Raw genomic sequence first — 20,310 nt, 5'->3', positions numbered from 1 at the left:
GACTCTTCCAAAGCCTCCGCCTTCTCCTCCTTCTTCTTATGCCTCTGCAAATGATGCTCCTGATAATAAAGATGAAAGTCTCAATCCTCCTCCTCCTCCATATTATGCTTACAATTCACATTCAAATATGGACTACCCATTCGACCAAAACCACTACTCCCCCTATTCGCAATACTCCGGTTACGATCAACAACAACAATATCAATCAATCGCTGATAACTATCCACCTCAAATTCAATCTCAATCTCAATACTTTTCCGATAACTACCCACCTCATGTTCCATACTCATCTGATTATTCTTCTCAGCCGGCTCAACCTTATCCCACCATGCAATACGACATGAACCCGTCGTCCATGACCGGTCAGTACCAGCCACCCCCACAAGGGTATGAGTCGTGGGGAAGTTATCATTATACGTCTGGATCTGGGTCTGGATCGGGATCAGGATCAGGGTATGGAAATGATCAGTCGAATGAGATGTCATCCAGCAATAACATGGGTGGTGGAATGCCATACAACAACAATAACATGGGTGGTGGCATGCCATACAACAACAATAACATGGGTGGTGGTAGTTCTAATAGTAATGAAAATCCCGAAGGTTGTTTCATTATGTGAGATTAGTTTCTATTTTGCATTAGTTTTGGTATTCAATTTCCTATCTTAGATGGACAGGTTAATTTCGTTTTTAAGTTTGATTAATGATTTTTTTTTTATGTTAATTTTGATTTGCTTGACTTATAATTTTGAGACATTTATTGCAAATTTGATTGAGTATTGTTAATTGTCATTAATTAAGTGGTAAAGCAAAATATTCATAGTCAATATATAAAGTTGTGAGTTTGAATCTTTGTTATATTTATAAAAACATCATTAGACATTAGTAGTCAATTCTTTAATTGTTAAAATTTTACGATATTATAACATCAACCCATAGACAAAAATAAAACGACAATATTATAATCTATATTTGGATTTATAGAGAAATTAATTTACAGGTTATACAAGGACTCTTGAAAAGCCACACAAACAATATCATGTGGGCAAAACAATTCAAACTCGCTGACTCAACTTTTTAAGTACAAACCATTGAGTCAAACCTTAAATTGACAAAGAGTGTGAGAATAACGTTTTCTCATAAAGCTGCTCAACAATTGGCTTGGTTTCAACAGGTGGAATATATGTTGAATCATTATATAGCGCGGTTACTAGGAATTGGGTTTTTTTTTGGGCGGACATTACCGATTAACTAATTTCTAAACGATGTAGTAGATCCTAAATAGATACCGTTTTCTCATGAATTTTTATAAAATCGATATCCTTTATCTCAACTTTATCCCAGTTTTATCGATGGAACAACTCCCTTTTTTTTCACCTTAAATCGATCAAAATATAAGTCTCTTACTTTTTATGTATGTGATCGGCACTCCCTTTAGCAACATTCAATAATTCAGAACTTAATTTGTAAGACATATTTCAATTCAGACATGTTTGAGATACCGTTAATAACCAACTAATGACAATCACATCTCATTGTGTGATCCTATTTCAATCATTTGTTTTTTGTTTTTTTAAGTTAATTTCAATTAAGCAAGTAATTACTAAATAGAAATAAAAATGTTAAATCTATAAATTAATTCATTGTAAAATAATTAGGATTTGTTTGAATTTTTTAAATTGAAATTATTATTGCAATTCTATGTTTGAAAAATTATGAAATTGTAAATAATTCAAATTCCTATATTTGAAAAACATATAATAAAAATAATTTAAATATATATTATCTATATTATTAAGATATTGATTTGACACCATTTATTTTATGTGTCAAGATTATTATTCTAGTGGTCGATTCTCACTGTGAGAAGGAAAAAAAATATCGATTCAAAATATCAACTTACTAAATTAAAAAATACCGGTTTGACATTTTAACATCCTAAATTCAAAATCTAATAAAATATCAAGTTCAAAATGTTAACTTCCTAAATTCACGGTATATTCATTCAAATTGTTAATTTACTAAATAAAAAAAAATAATATTGGCTCAACATTTTAACTTTCTCTATTTTTTTTTTATCAATAACTGTGTTGTAATGATAATATAATAAAATATTTTTATTTAGAAAATATTAATATTTGGAATTACAATTTTAAGTTAAAATTATAAATTTAAGAATTATTTAAATACTTTGGTTTGAATTTTATTAAAATTGTAATTTCAATTTTAATTCTTAATATTAGATAATCTACCCAACCTAAGAATTATAATTACACCCTCAATTCCAAATCCAAATTATATGTTACCAAACACACTAATTACTAATACAATTAAAACTTTGGGCAAGCACACAATTTCTTAAATTTTACACTTCATCTTAATTTTTCAATTTTAATTTTGATTAATTTTAGGTTAAATATTAAGCTTTTTCTAAAATTAAAATTCTATTACAAATCTCCATTACATTACTAAATGGAAAACAAAAAGTAAAAAAGAAAACATTTTTTAATTTTACAATAAAAGTATCTTTATTTAATAATCAATGTTAATCAACGAGGGAAACTCAATTAACACAAAAGAACGGTTGTGTTAGAATTAAAGTGCATCCACACAGTCGTTACTCTAAATCTATTTGTGTTGATAACGTGACACATGTATATAAAATGATGGCGTGTCCTGAACGTTTAATTGACATGTCTCCTTCATCGTCAAATCCACATATGTCGGAGGAATCGTCTTCATTTGAACTAACGAGAGATAGTGATTACACTATTTTACGTCGATGTGATCTGTATGACTAGCCTTGCTAATGTTGAAAGACTAGTTATTGATATGAAAAATTCAGGAATATTTAATATGACCAAGAGGGTGATTGAGAAGGACAAAGATGGATTAATGAGTCAATAATTTCTCGTGAGGCTAAGATGGAGCATCCGTCTTTCCACACCTCAGGCTGCGTTGATTCTCTAAATGTCAAAAATTTATAGAATATATAGGTGGTGGTATATCAAGAGGTGAGTTCATCAACTTCTCATCCTATTTTTAAATTTGTTGTCCGAGAAAAAAAGATTAATAAGGTAGAAAATAAGTTTTAGTTTCCTGTAGAAGATAAAATCCAAGTCAATCAAATTAGAACACTTTATCTTGAGATTAATATTCTTGGATCACCAATTTTCATTCATAATGTGTCTGATGAGGAATTAATAGTTTCTGAGCCAGATTATGATGCCAACGAGAATATCTAAGTATAATTCTTGACAAATAATATGACGAGAGATGAAAAAAAATCGGGTCCTTGAATTAGAGAATGAAGTGAGGCCAATATGCACAAGATTCCACCCCTCCCGTATATTTTCCATCCAAGTCCTTCTTCATCGAAAAACTACCAACATTGTCATCTAAAGAAGCTAAATGATCTACTACAAGGTTATATGTAAGTAGGAAAGTGTGTGTCAAAGCCGATAAAGAGTTATTCCGACTAAATTGGAAAGATTATTACTTGGAACGTTTATGGGTTACATGATGGTGTGAAGAGAGGTGTCATTAAGTCACTAATAAAAAACTTTTGGTTGTGACATATACTATTTTAGTGAAACTAAAATTTGGAAAGATGGATCAATGGATTATCATGGATCTAAGTAATTGGTGGTTCTGTGGTTGAGAGTCTCTTAATTCTATGGGGGCGTCAGTTGGAATTTTTGTTGCATGAAATGAAGACATGTAAGAGAGGAGGTTAATTTGGGTAGATATCTGGTTTGAAGGAATTGTGTCCTTTAATTTAATGTGCAATGACTAAACTTGGATAGGACAAATTAACAGATATAATTTAATCCGATTATTTTAGGAGTCGTAGTGTTTTGCTAGAAGCCAATTACTACGATTAATGGGGTTAAACCTATAACTATTATAATCGGGTCCTATGAGGTCACACACTTAGAGTTGACCGACTAGATAAACGAGAAAGATGGTTAATTATTAATACATATTAGATATTATTAATAATAAGAAATATTATTTATTTGTGAAATAAAATAATATATAATTAATACATATTAGATATTATTAATAATAAGAAATATTATTTATTTGTGAAATAAAATAATATATAATTAATGGTTAATTATGGAGTTAAGATTGTGAAATAAAATAATATATAATTAATGTTAATTATGGAGTTAAGATTGTGAAATAAAATAATATATAATTAATAAATATTAGATATTATTAATAATAAGAAATATTATTTATTTGTGAAATAAAATAATATATAATTAATGGTTAATTATGGAATTTTATTTAATACAAAAGGATTCACTTATTTGCAAGAAAACGGAAATGAATAGAGAGAGAATTGTTCATCTTTTAAAACGGCTTTTGCAATATTACGGTGAGAACTTCAAGAGGAAGAAATCATCTTTTAATCTAGCAATTGGATTGCTTCCCCTTTGTCTTTTTCGTCCTAGAAGTCGAAAGTAAAGAGATCTAGTCGGGCTCGTGTGGACCAAGTAGAGGTGAAACACGTGGGGCTCTCGACTATTCATTACTACCAGATCTGATCCGGTTCACGCATCAAAGGTATATTTCTATAAACTATATATCACGATTCTATCAATTATGCATAATCATATGATTAGATGTTTAGATTAGATCTATAACTTATTCCGCTGCGAACATCTAATTAACCAACAGTGATATCAGAGCACAAGGTTGCATATATTGAAAGGATTAATAAATTAACTGTTAATTTTGATGCGGATCTATATCGATGATATAATTTTACATAGATTAAGATGTAAAACTATCTTTAAGAAAATAAAAGAAATATTTATTTTAATTGGATTATATAAATATTTGGATCAAATAAATATGATATATTTGTTTTCCAAAAGTTAGGAAATTTCACTTATTAAAGATTAATATTTTTCTAGTATGACCCAGAAATACGATCTAAGCATCGTTATGTTTTCTTATAACACGATCTACGTATCGTGATGTATTTTGTAATTTATTTTGATAATTAGATTATTATAAATAATTATATAATACAAATAAGAACCATGAAGTTCAAGGATGGAGATCCATGAAGGGTGCAAGTATGGAGACCAAATAAGTTTAGTTCTTTATATATTTTTTTGCATCTTAGGGGCCATACTAGGATCACAATTTTCATTGCATTGTTTTTATTTATAATAATTTTCACTAATAAATAAAAGACAATCAAAACTTAAATTCCTAAAGAAAATTGGGGCAATGCCTTTCCGTGTCAGGACCCATGAAGTTTATGGTTTTGGTTGGATAGGTTTCGCAAAAGCGAGGGTGTCTTTCCTCAACCTTAGGCTCATGAGGATGAATCTATACGGGGATTCATAAACCTTGATACGGTTGTACCCAACAAGAGACCAAAAGGCAAAGTTTTGGATCTTGAGGCATGGGGATGAATCCTACATTGGATGTGGATCATCAACCAAGAATTATAAGAAGTTATAATTAGTAATTGTTACTTACCTTGAACACACAAGACCTAAGGCAGTGCAAAAGTACGTTGGGGATTGTCTGTAATGGGATCTTGGAATCATTTTATTCATAAGGGACTATAAAAACTTGAATAAAATGTGCATTCACTTATTTTAAATTGTTCAATCATAAGTATTTTGCAAATTTCAAAACATAAACTGATTTGTATGTCATTTATATTCTATAGAATATGTCGAACGATAATTTGAAATTCTCTCTGCGCTCAATTTTTGAGAAAAACAAGCTCAATGAAACGAACTTCCTTGATTGGGAAAGGAATCTGAGAATTATTCTCAAGTCTGAGGGACGTGAGGACGTCCTAACTACCCCTATCCCTACTGTGACCGGAACCTCATCAGATGAGGAGAAGGCAACATCAACTCGGGTGAAAACTGAAGCATTACTGTTACTTGCCTCATGCTAATTGCAATGGAGCCTGAATTGCAAAAGAGGTTTTTGAATTCTGATGCTTATACTATCATAACTGAACTGAAAACGCTGTTTCAGGATCAGGCAAGGATAGAACGATATGAGACTCACAAGGCTATACTTGATAGCAAGCTTGTGAAGGGAAAACCAGTGAGTTCTCATGTGATTAGCATGACTGGACTTTTCAAGAGGATGGAAAATCTGGGGACCCCATATGACCAAGAGTTGGCCACTGATATTGTTCTTAGATCCTTACATGATGGTTTTGCACCATTTAGAATGCAATACCACATGAATGGTCTAAAGCATGATCTGAATGAGCTCCATAACATGCTTAAAAATGCTGAAGGCAATATTATCGATGACAAGAAGAAGGAAGTTCTAAATGTCAACAATGGGAAGGGGTTTAAGAAGGTGGCTAAGAAAAAGAACAATAACCAAGGAAAGGGAAAGCAAGTTGCCAAACCCAAGGGTGGTGAGAAGCCAAAGATGGCTGCTGATCATGATTGTTTTTACTACAAGGCCAAGAGACACTAGAAAAGAAACTGTCCCAAGTACCTAGAAGACAAGAAGAACGGGATTGTGAGTTCCACTTCAGGTATTTATGTTATTGAGATTATGACAACCGATGTTCTCACATTAAATAATGGTCCTACTTGGGTATTAAATACTGCATTTGGTGCTCACATTATTTCATATGTGTATGGACTTAGAAATAAAAGACAAGTGAAGAAATGAGAGATAGACCTGCGCGTTGGAAATGGAGCAAGTGTTGCTGCACTTACCGTAGGAGATTTAAGTCTATCTTTACCTTCTGGTTTAATATTAGAACTGAATAATTGTTATTATGTTCATTGCATTACTAAGAACTTTGTTTCGGTTGCTGTAGTACATTCTGAAGGTTTTGAATTTAGCATTAAAACTGGAAATATTTCTGTTTTTAAGAATGATATTTTCTATGCGACTGCTCCAATGAGTAATGGACTCTTTGTATTGGATCTCAAATCAGAATTGTATAACATAAATAACAAAAGACAAAAATTAAATAGTTTGAGTGAGGCCTACCTATGGCATTGTCGATTGGGTCACATTAGTGCGAATTGCATGAAGAAGATCCACAAAGATGGGCTTCTAAAAGACATGGATTTTGAATCCATTGATACATGTGAATCATGTCTGATGGGCAAGATGACAAGGTCACCTTTCAAAGGAACGTTTGAAAGGGCTACTGAACTACTGGGCGTAATACATACTGATGTATGTGGTCCAATGAGCACTGAAGCTAGAGGTGGCTATAGATACTTCATCACATTTACTGATGACATGAGTAGATATGTGTATATTTACCTTATGTCACATAAATCAGAGTCCTTTGAAAAGTTCAATGAATTTCAAAACGAAGTAGAGACTCAAAGTGGCAAGAAAATAAAGCACTTCGATCTGATCGTGGTGGTGAGTACTTGAGCCACGAATTTGATCATCATTTGAAAAACTGTGGGATAGTCACACAGTTGTCTACCCCAGGAACACCTCAGCTAAATGGTGTGTCTGAAAGGAGAAACATGACTTTGTTAGACATGGTCCGATCAATGATGAGTTTTGTTAATCTTCCGGTATCCTTCTGGGGATATGCCCTCGCTACCGCTGTACTTACACTAAATAGAACTCTGTCAAGAACTGGAAACAAAACTCCATATGAGATATGGACTGGAAAGGTTCCAAAGTTATCTTTTCTGAAAATATAGGGATGTAAAGCTTATGTAAAACGTTAAGCTTGCCCCAAAATCAGATAATTGCTTTTTTATATCTCATATATATATATATATATAATATGAGATATATTATTAAAAATACTTTTTTCCTTAATTCTTTTAATTTATCTTATATTATGTATTAAATGTTAATTATAGATTTGTATTATTCATCAAACAAATATTATAATAAGTTATAAATTTTGTTTTTATATTACATATACTTTTATTACGAAATTAGTAAATGAAAATAAATAAATAGACATCATAACATTTTAAAGTTATTTGTAGTTTTGTATTCTATGGTTATAATATTATAAAATAATATTTTCTTTATTATCACATATTAATTATTAACAATTAAAGTTATTATATTTGTTATGATTTTATTATAAACAATTTTATTTGTTAATATAAACTTATGTATCCAAGATAAAATTTGTATTATGTTTATTTTAATTTTATAATATAATATAATTTTTTTATCTATATTAATAGATGAAGTAAGAAAAAGGATATGAGAAAAATAAAATAAAATATATAAATAGACAAATTTATACTATAAATCATTATAAATTTATTTATTATATATATATATATATATATACATATATTTAAATATATATATATATATATATATATTTAAATACATCAATAAAAAATACTTATTCTATCACTAAATATAAATTACTTATCTAAACTAATTTTTTATTTTTATTATATATAATATATTTATTTATATTAACTCAAAAAATAAACTAAATTTTTAAATTTAACCAACATATTTAAATTTGTTTATAATTTATACATTAAATATAAAATTTGATTTTTTTTATATTAAAATCACTTTTATATTTAAAAAATTAAATTAATTTGATTTTTTAGATAAATACATTATAATTTATCAATACATGTAATTAAATTCATGCAAGCTTTCTAGTTCATAATACTAAGAAACAATTTACCCCACAAATTCATCTCTTTTAAACCAAACGAAACGGACTAGTATAATTGTATAAAACTCATGAAAATACAAGTAACCAAAATATTATTGAAATATCAACTTAGAATGTTTTCTAACTGAGTTTCTATCATTATAATATATTATTATAAGTAGAATTATATAGAGAATATATATAAACATGAAGCTTATTATTATTTACTTATTTAAAACATATTATTGTTATTATCACTTATAAAAAATCATAAATATTTAAACATATGGTAATGAATAATTATAAATTATAATAATCAATCAAATCTAATTGTTTCTTAATTATATATTAATATTATATTAGAAGATATTATTTTAATCTCATGATATAATATTATAATATAATATATTTTAAATAAGAAAGACATTAGATACCTAAAATCATTATAAATATTCCATAAGTAATATATCTAACTTAGTATAAATACAAGAGCTCTCTTCCTTTTCATCATCAAGAATCATTGTTCATTAACCAATTCATCTTTTTTCATAAGTTTTACAATGCCAAAAACTTATCCTAGTACTCGGGTAAGATCATCGATAATCTAACTATACATAAATTTGTTTAAATAGTAAGTTTATTTTATTTTCAAGATTCTGATTTATTGTTTTGTTTTGTTTTAATTGTTACAAAAGTCTCTTTTTGCCATTGATCCTGAAGTGTGCAACGAAGCACTTAAGGAGGCCTTGTTAAGTCATGATGGTAAATTTACATAATTTATTAAGTTTTTATTTTTTATTTGATAATATTTTTTTTATTAAAGATTAATAATATTGTTTTTTTTTTCTTTGTTATTTGATTGTTTTGATAGAGATTTCTAAGGTAGAAATGCCAATAAATGATATAGGTTGCATAATTGTAACCGCAACTATTACTCCAAAAAAAGTGTTGAAGTATATACACAAGCATACTAATACAAAAGGTAAGAAACCTTGGGCGGCATTTAAGAAGACTCTTCCAAAGCCTCCGCCTTCTCCTCCTTCTTCTTATGCCTCTGCAAATGATGCTCCTGATAATAAAGATGAAAGTCTCAATCCTCCTCCTCCTCCATATTATGCTTACAATTCACATTCAAATATGGACTACCCATTCGACCAAAACCACTACTCCCCCTATTCGCAATACTCCGGTTACGATCAACAACAATATCAATCAATCCCCGATAACTACCCACCTCAAATTCAAGCTCAATCTCAATACTTTTCAGATAACTACCCACCTCATGTTCCATACTCATCTGATTATTCTTCTCAGCCGGCTCAACCTTATCCCACCATGCAATACGACATGAACCCGTCGTCCATGACCGGTCAGTACCAGCCACCCCCACAAGGGTATGAGTCGTGGGGAAGTTATCATTATACGTCTGGATCTGGGTCTGGATCGGGATCAGGATCAGGGTATGGAAATGATCAGTCGAATGAGATGTCATCCAGCAATAACATGGGTGGTGGAATGCCATACAACAACAATAACATGGGTGGTGGCATGCCATACAACAACAATAACATGGGTGGTGGTAGTTCTAATAGTAATGAAAATCCCGAAGGTTGTTTCATTATGTGAGATTAGTTTCTATTTAATTTGCATTAGTTTTGGTATTCAATTTCCTATCCTAGATGGACAAGTTAATTTCGTTTTTAAGTTTGATTAATGATTTTTTTTTTTGTTTTATGTTAATTTTGATTTGCTTGACTTATAATTTTGAGACAATTATTGCAAATTTGATTGAGTATTGTTAATTGTCATTAATTAAGTGGTAAAGCAAAATATTCATAGTCAATATATAAAGTTGTGAGTTTGAATCTTTGTTATATTTATAAAAACATCATTAGACATTAGTAGTCAATTCTTTAATTGTTAAAAATTTACAATATTATAACATCAACCCATAAACAAAAATAAAACGACAATATTATAAACATTACATATTATAATCTATATTTGGATTTATAGAGAAATTAATTTACAGGGTATATAAGGACTCTTGAAAAGCCACACAAACAATATTATGCTGGCAAAACAATTCAAACTCGCTGACTCAACTTTTTTTTAAGTTCAAACCATTGAGTCAAACCTTAAATTGACAAAGAGTGTGAGAATAACGTTTTCTCATAAAGCTGCTCAACAATTGGCTTGGTTTCAACCGGTGGAATATATGTTGAATCATTATATAGCGCGGTTACTAGGAATTGGGTTTTTTTTTGGGCGGACATTACCGATTAACAAATTTCTAAACGATGTAGTAGATCCTAAATAGATACCGTTTCCTCATGAATTTTTTTAAATCGATATCCTTTATCTCAACTTTATCCCAATTTTATCGATGGAACAACTCCCTTTTTTTCACCTTAAATCGATCAAAATATAAGTCTCTTACTTTTTATGTATGTCATCGACACTCCCTTTAGCAACATTCAATAATTCAGAACTTAATTTGTAAGACATATTTCAATTCAGACATGTTTGTGATACCGTTAATAACCAACTAATGACAATCACATCTCATTGTGTGATCCTATTTCAATCATTTGTTTTTTGTTTTTTTAAGTTAATTTCAATTAAGCAAGTAATTACTAAATTGAAATAAAAAAATGTTAAATCTATAAATTAATTCATTGTAAAATAATTAGGGTTTGTTTGAATTTTTTAAATTGAATTATTATTGCAATTCTATGTTTGAAAAATTATGAAATTATAAATAATTCAAATTCCTATATTTGAAAAACATATAATAAAATTATCTATATTATTAAGATATTGATTTGACACCATTTATTTTATGTGTCAAGATTATTATTCTAGTGGTCGATTCTCACTAAGGAAAAAAATATCGATTCAAAATATCAACTTACTAAATTAAAAAAATACCGGTTTGACATTTTAACGTCCTAAATTCAAAATAAAATAAAATATCAAGATCAAAATGTTAACTTCCTAAATTCACGGTATATCCATTCAAATGGTTAATTTACTAAATAAAAAAAAATAATATTGGCTCAACATTTTAGCTTTCTCTATTTTATTTATCGATAACTGTGTTGTAATAATAATAGAATAAAATATTTTTATTTAGAAAATATTAATATTTGGAATTACAATTTTAAGTTAAAATTATAAATTTAAGAATTATTTAAATACTTTGGTTTGAATTTTATTGAAATTGTAATTTCAATTTTAATTCTTAATATTAGATAATCTACCCAACCTAAGAATTATACTTACACTCTCAATTCCAAATCCAAATTATATGTTACCAAACACACTAATTACTAATACAATTAAAACTTTGGGCAAGCACACAATTTCTTAAATTTTACCCTTCATCTTAATTTTTCAATTTTAATTTTGATTAATTTTAGGTTAAATATTAAGCTTTTTCTAAAATTAAAATTCTATTACAAATCTCCATTACATTACTAAATGGAAAACAAAAAGTAAAAAAGAAAACATTTTTTAATTTTACAATAAAAGTATCTTTATTTAGTAATCAATGTTAATCGACGAGGGAAACTCAATTAACACAAGAGAACGGTTGTGTTAGAATTAAAGTGCATCCACACAGTCGTTACTCTAAATCTATTTGTGTTGATAACGTGACACATGTATATAAAGTGATGGCGTGTCCTAAACGTTTAATTGACATGTCTCCTTCATCGTCAAATCCACATATGTCGGAGGAATCGTCTTCATTTGAACTAACGAGAGATAGTGATTACACTATTTTACGTCGATGTGATCTATATGACTAGCCTTGCTAATGTTGAAAGACTAGTTATTGATATGAAAAATTCGGGAATATTTAATATGACCAAGAGGGTGATTGAGAAGGACAAAGATGGATTAATGAGTCAATAATTTATCGTGAGGTTAAGATGGAGCATTCGTCTTCCCACATCTCAGGATGCGTTGATTCTCTAAATGTCAAAAAATTATAGAATATATAGGTGGTGGTATATCAAGAGGTGAGTTCATCAACTTCTCATCCTATTTTAAATTTGTTGTCCAAGAAAAAAACGATTGATGAGGTAGAAAATAAGTTTTGGTCTCCTGTAGAAGATAAAATCCAAGTCAATCAAATTAGAACACTTTATCTTGAGATTAATATTCTTGGATCACCAATTTTCATTCATAATGTGTCTGATGAGGAATTAATAGTTTCTGAGCCAGATTATGATGCCAACGAGAATATCTAAGTATAATTCTCGACAAATAATATGACGAGGGATGAAAAAAAATCGGGTCCTTGAATTAGAGAATGAAGTGAGGCCAATATGCACAAGATTCCACCCTTCCCGTATATTTTCCATCCAAGTCCTTCTTCATCGAAAAACTACCAACATTGTCAGCTAAAGAAGCTAAATGATCTACTACATGATTATATGCAAGTAGGAAAGTTCGTGTCAAAGCCGATAAAGGGTTATTCCGACTAAATTGGAAAGATTATTACTTGGAACGTTTATGGGTTACATGATGGTGTGAAGAGAGGTGTCATTAAGTCACTAATGAGAACTTTTGGTTGTGACATATACTATTTTAGTGAAACTAAAATTTGGAAAGATGGATCAATGGATTATCATGGATCTAAGTAATTGGTGGTTCTGTGGTTGAGAGTCTCTTAATTCTATGGGGGCGTCAGTTGGTATTTTTGTTGCATGAAATGAAGACATGTAAGAGAGGAGGTTAATTTGGGTAGATATTTGGTTAACGTTTAATTAAGAAATTGGGAGAATAATTTCAGATGAGTAATTTCTACGGTTTATGAACCGATTCTTTAACAATTTAAAACAAAGTTCTTTAATGAGATAAAGAACATGGATAATCTCTAGGACTTACCAATTGTTTTTTCATGCGACATAAACGAAGTTAAATACCCGTCTAAAAGAAAAGGGACCAATAAGCATAATAACCTAATGCACAAGTTCTTAGAGACAATTGAAGAACTTGAACTTATCGATTTGTCTTTAGAAGGTGGTCAATTCACCTTTAGGAGAGGTAATGACAATGGGGTCACATTCATTCTCGTAACGAAAAATTTCTAATTAAAGAATCAATCTTTCAAAAGTTTTCTAATATATTTCAAAAGGTCATTTCATGGAGTTATTTAGGTCACCGACCGATCTTGATGGAACGCCGAAAGATGGAGAGAATCTGTCGACCATTTAGATTCGAATAAATGGTTGATGAAAGAAGACTTTATACTGCGTGTATAATCATGGTGGGTGAATCAGACATCGGTTGGTTCTCTATCGAGTAACCTCTTTTTGAACCTCGTAGGAGATCGTGCTTTATTTTGTAAAAAAAACAATGACTTGTGTAATAAAATTAATATCATTGACATGAATGAGGAGATTTGTGAAGTCTCCACTAAGGAAGTTAGTTCTCGAAATCACATTGTTTACAAGTTACTCGATATGTGCAAGGATGAAGAAATTAGGGCACACCAGCGAAGTAGAGCTACATGGTTAAAAGTCGGAGATAGAAACACCAAGTTTTTCTATGAGATCTCTAACGCGCAAACAAAAAATAATGTGATTAATTTGATCTTGATCGAGAGAAAATTTCATGATAGTGAACATGAAATCTCTACAAGTATTGTCAAATTCTATAAGGTTTGTTTTAAGGAGTTATTTAAGAGCAGACCTAAATTGAATGGTATATCTTTTTATTTAATTAGTACATCGTAAAATTATATGTTGGAGTCTTGTTTTACATTGGAGGAGGTTGAGGAGGCCCTTAAGGAGTGTGGAAGTCATGAAGAGTTGGGATGCGACGAGTTTACTTTGATTTTTTTTAAAAGCATGGCCTTTCCTTAATACTGGAATTATGGAAGCAATCAATAATTTTTTTAATATATTTTCATCATTTGATAAGAGTGGAACTCTACATTGATATGTTTCATTTGTAAAGCATCATGAATTATTGATGAGAGGCCTATCAGTCTCGTTTCATCTTTCTATAAGATTGTTGTAAAATGTTTGGCCAACAGGTTGCGGAGGGTGTTAGATACGATCATATCTAGTAATCAGATAATGTTCATCAAATATCGTCAAATATATGATACCGTATTAATAACCAATGAGTGCATTCACTCAGCTAATTCAAGAGGTAAAAATGTGTTTTTGTCGAGTTAGACATCGAAAAAGCTTTTGATCATGTCAATTGAGACTTTTTGTTTAATGTAATAGACAAAATGAGAATGAGTGCAAAATTGATTGGTTGGATTAGATTTTGCCTCTCAATGGTTAAGTTTTATGTCATTGTTAATGGAAGTTCTCAAGGATGTTTTTAGAGTTTCGGAAGGATCAGACAGGGTGATCCACTCTCTCCTTTTTGTTCGTCATTGTTATGAAATCTCTCTAAAAATGATGGTTTTCGTAGAAAAACCGTGACTCATTTGTGGAGTGAGTTGTGGGTCAAGAAGATATGTTGTTGACATATCACATTTATTTTTCACTAATGACACACTTTACATGGTTCATGCTACCTGTATGAATTTTAAACACATTCGAGTTATTTTATGATTATTTGGTGAATGTTCCGATCTTCTAGTTAATCTTAATAAATCAAATTTTTTTTCTTAAATTCTGTTTTGAATAGAATAATGATGAGGTTGACAAATGTGTTGGGGTTCAAAATTGTTGGTTTCTGTCAACATATCTTGGTAATGCTATTATGTGCTAAATTATGATCCAAGATCTCTTAGGACCCGATTATCAATAAAATAGAATTTTAAATATTTAGATGGAAAAGTAAAATAATCTCGAAAGGGGGTTGACTGATTCTCATTAAGAATGTGTTGTCATCCATGCCCACATATATGATGTCGTTATTAATTTTCTCCAATAGTGTGACGGTAAAAATGGAGAAAATAATGTGTAAATTTCTATGGGATCTTCTAACTCATCGTTTTATCATTTAGTTAGTTGGGATAATGTTAAATGTTTTAAAGATCAAGAAGGTCTAGATGTTCGAGATCTTATTTTTTTTAATAAGGTTCTTCTATCAAAATGGTGTAGTAGATTTGTAATGGAGTCGAATATTCTTTGGGCATCGTTAATTATATGTAAGTATGGTTAGGTTGGTTCATCAAAATGGTTAATTATCCAGCAGGTTGTAACATTTGGAAGGGAATTTATTCTATGTAGAAAAGTTTTCGTGAGTAGTTTAGATTCATTGTGGGGAATGATTCTTCAATTAGTTTTTGGGAAGACAGTTGGTGTAGTGTCAAAAGTCTAGCTACAACGCCTCTTGAACTTGCTTCCATTTTTATATGTAGAAATGTCACAATTAAGGACATGTTTGATCCTCGGTTTTGTGATTTCGTTAGTCGAATTAGATAGCGGAGGAGATTAAACATTATGAAGACTTCGTCCCATAATAGTGTTTTACTTTTGATAGGATGCAAGTAAGTGTCCTCGTCTAAACAAGACGTTATGCATTGACAAAATATTAATAATTTCCATGTGAGAGATTGCTACAAATTGTTCGCTAAGACTATTCCATATAATTTTTGTTGTAAAAAACTTTGAGAGTCAAAGATTTCATCTAAGATCGCGTTGTTTGGATAAAGCGTTATTCACAATGGAAATCTTATGAATGATATGTGCATAAAAAAATGTTATATTATGGTTAGTCGTATGTTTCACGAAGATGTTGAATCGATAATTCACTTATTTTTGCATTGTCGAGGGTTATCAATTTTTCTTATTTCTTATTTCTTATTTTTATTTTATTTTCATATAATGATTTGTCGTTAGGTTTGTATTTCATTTTTAATATACATCAACCTTCTTAAAAAATAAAAATAATTATTGTTAATTGAAAAGTTATATATCTATTTTATGGCGTATACAATTATTTTGTTCAAACTTTTAACATATATTGTTTGGTTCCATAGAGAGAAAGAAGAAAAAGTTGTTAAACATAACAAATTAAATATTTATGGGTTAGTGATTCAATTTATTGGATTTATGTGTAATATTCTCAATTAATTTTACATCCACGTTTTATTCGTTAAAATTACAAAATCTATATATATGTATAATAATAATAACAACAAAGTTGTATTCTTTTTGACATGTAACTCACAATGTTTCGGGTTGCCACATTAATTTACTGGTCCTTTACTGGTCCTTAAAACAAGTCGCGTGGGTCTGCTCAATTAGCAAAGCCCTAGCATTTCTCTCATTCTATTTGTTGACTTGACTAATTATTTATAAAAACACAAAATAAAACATTAATTTTCCATTATAATAAAATTTGAAATCAGCTAATGGGGTATATTTAATTTTGGACCAATTAGTTCAAGTAAACATGAATATCTCGTACAAATTAGGTTTATATTTCGTACTGGAGGGTATAAGTGAATATGTAAATCAAATTCATAAGTAGATTTGACATTCATCATATCTCTTTCCATTAATGAAATATATATCTGAACGGCTGGCATCTGATCTGTCGGTAGGGTTCAGAAACCATCTTAGCCGTTAAAACATGACCCAATATGGGCTACAAACTGTCAAATAATTTCACTTCAAATACCTTATCTTGATAATGATTACCTAATTTGTTTTAGATAATGTTTTGTGGGGAATCATCTTTCCAATCTCAATCTAGTCCTCAACACATTTCAGACGAGGCAAATCCACGTGAGGCAGGCCCGCCGTCAACGGCGACCGGAGCACCACGTGTCAATAAAAACCAGTCCCCCCTTCCTTTTGAAAGTGATTGCTCCTTCAGTTTATTAATGATCTCAATAAATTAAAAACTCACATGAATTTCTTTTCCATTAATACTTATCCTTATAAACTTTTTTTATCATTTTATTTATTTAAAAACGTTAGATAAAACAAATAGATTAATTAATAACTTGTAATTTGGAAAGAAGTAAGTTTAGACTATATATATCTCAAGTTTAATCAACAACCTTTATCCGTAGGACCACATCACACCACAGTTCACACCTGTGAAGTCCCCACCCCCACGTGAAGGTGTTGGTGATAAGATTAGGGTTAGGTTTAGGGTTCTAATTAAAAACACCCACTCGAAATCTTCAAGTTTAATTAGTAATTAAGCAACTTTATTGATCATTAATAACTATGTTTGAGTTGTTTTAAAATAATACAAAATAATGTTATAATACCTAAAAAATGATCTAATACATAAATACTACAAACACAAAAGAATCATCATAAAAGGAAAAAATATAACAGATAAGCTTCTCTATATTAATTTAACAGTACAAATATAGTTCTAGAATGTTATAATTTCATTTTTTTTAGATTTAGGTACAAATAATGAGAATTTTGAACAAAAGCAAATTATATATTTTAATGTATAATTTGATATAAATAAATGAGATTATAAAAAAAATAATATTGTTCAACACTAATATCTTATTCATTTATTGTAGTGATAATTAGAGTTTATTAATAGTATGTTTTGTTTTGTTATTACTACGAAAATAAATATTGTGATAATATTTTGCAGATTTTTAGAGAATTTTGAACAAGATACTACTGGTATTCTGATGGGTTATATAAATTTGTATTATAATCTTTTTTTATTAATATATAATAAATATTTTAATCTTTTGAATAATATTCTTTCTTGTGAACATAGTCAAATTTTATTTTCTTGGTGAACTACAATAATTTTTTTTTTATTTTTACTGTTTTCATAATCTTCTGCAATCTTTTTTAAGACAATTCTTTTTTAAAATTAGAGTATTATTAATGAGAATTGAATCTGAAATTTTTTATTTTGTGAGTTAATCACGTTTTTAATTTTTAACATACAGATGAATATTGTTATCCATCTCTGGTTGTGCATGTATTAATTGTTATTAATGGAAATAAACTCAAAGATAAGTATGAATTAATTAATATGCTAATTTTATTTGATATATAATGTGAATTAGTTGATGAAAAGTCATTTTCAAAGGGAAGGAGGGGGGGGTCCCCAATTGCCAAAGAGAGACATGAAAGCTTTTGTCATTTAACTCTTGCCTTCTTAATGCTTGATTCTTTAGGGCCCATTTCTCACAAGCTTAATGCATGTATCTCTTTCTTTCTCTTTCTTTCTTTTTATCCCTTTATAAACACACAAATTCCCATCTTCTAAAACTCACCATTCAGATTTCAGACTTACTTAAAAGTTCTGTTTTTCATCTTCCCAACTTACAAATGGCATTGAATTCATCATCTTCTTCTTCTTCTTCATTGAGATCATTCACAAAGATGAGGACATGGCAGAGGTGTTCAAAGCAGATAAGAGAACAGAGGGCTAGGATTTACATCATTTGGAGATGTACGGTTCTTCTTCTTTCATGGCAGGATTGATAAATCATGATCAATCTGATCTATCCATCCATCATCTTTATTAATTTTTCTTCCCCTCCCATCCCTTTTTCACAGATAATTAACAATTACTAAACCCCTTTCTTATTTTTCTTGATTCTTTAGTTTTGATTAGAGAATACTGTAACTAGCTAGCTAGCTAGAATGAAGCCTTTTCTTATGTGTATGTTCTATGATGATCAGTTATGGATTATAATTTCTATATCATGGAATAAAACCCAGTTCTGATCCATGTTTTTTATTTATTGCTTGTGATGATGTTATTTATTTAGAATTTCATTCATATTTAAGGTAGATCCAACTTTTCATGTTAATTCAAATGAAAATAGTCTTATTATCTAACATACTAATGATCAAAGATTCAATTTTGGTGGCGGGTTTGCTAGCTTGTGATTGACTCGTTCATTCAATGACAATAAATCATATTTGAAGAAAAATAAAAGGTAAGTAAAAAAGAGTGAATCAATAAAATCAATCCATTTAGGGAATTCCCGAGGAAGGAAATTTTGGGTTTAATATTTTTATCTATATATAAAATAATTTTAAATTATAAATATTAAGTTAAAAATCATATAGGAAATAGTTTATTTTTAATGTTTACTTACTAAAAGTATAATTAATTTCTCTCTCTCAACAAATATTTTAAAAAGGTTAAAATAATGGTTGTTTTTCTCTCTCTTTTTTACATTCATGTTACAGTTGATTTTGTATTTTGTTTAATTTATTATATTATTTAGTTTCATCAAATTTATTGTATCGCATATTTATAATTCAAATAATAGTTTTTGGTTGATAGTTTATATTTACCAATTTTTTCGATGATCTAACAACTTAATTTTTTAAGTAATAAAAGGAGATTAATTTGTCAGATATGCTTTTTTTTTGTTTGTTTGTTTAATAACGAGTAATATTTAAAGAACTTATTATGGTATTATTATGGTATGTTTTCTTCATTTGTATTAATTTATCATTATTTCGATCCTAAAATAATCTTACTTAGATAGTTAGTTATCGATTATTCAATTGGCATGGATAACATTTTATGGCGTTATTAACTTATTTACCGACCCACGAAAAATGACAAATTTCACTCATTTTTTTGTTTGTTTAATTGGTTTGTTTGACTTCATTTACTTCCTTATTTATGGTTATCGTTATGGAACTCAAAAGAAATTTATTGTTATCGTATTTAAAGTCACAATAAGAAATTTCAATTTTTTTGTATTTTCTCCACTGAAGTTTAAATTTTTGCAATTTGTTA

At 29.3% G+C, this 20,310-nt stretch overlaps 1 protein-coding gene across 1 annotated transcript; it reads left to right on the top strand.

Annotated features, from left to right (window-relative positions):
• The first annotated feature begins 18,808 nt into the window (after window positions 1-18,808).
• On the top strand, window positions 18,809-19,305 carry LOC124915941 (small polypeptide DEVIL 14-like). Its single transcript, XM_047456685.1, has one exon. The coding sequence runs from the start codon at window positions 18,876-18,878 to the stop codon at window positions 19,029-19,031; it is 156 nt and encodes a 51-aa protein (XP_047312641.1). The 5' UTR covers window positions 18,809-18,875; the 3' UTR covers window positions 19,032-19,305.
• The last annotated feature ends 1,005 nt before the right edge of the window (window positions 19,306-20,310 follow it).

This window comes from Impatiens glandulifera, chromosome 1, assembly GCF_907164915.1.
Source record: "Impatiens glandulifera chromosome 1, dImpGla2.1, whole genome shotgun sequence".
In the NCBI taxonomy this organism is placed as follows: domain Eukaryota; kingdom Viridiplantae; phylum Streptophyta; class Magnoliopsida; order Ericales; family Balsaminaceae; genus Impatiens; species Impatiens glandulifera.
The sequence above is the reverse complement of the archived record's forward strand: the minus strand, read 5'-3'. Positions and strand labels throughout refer to the sequence as shown.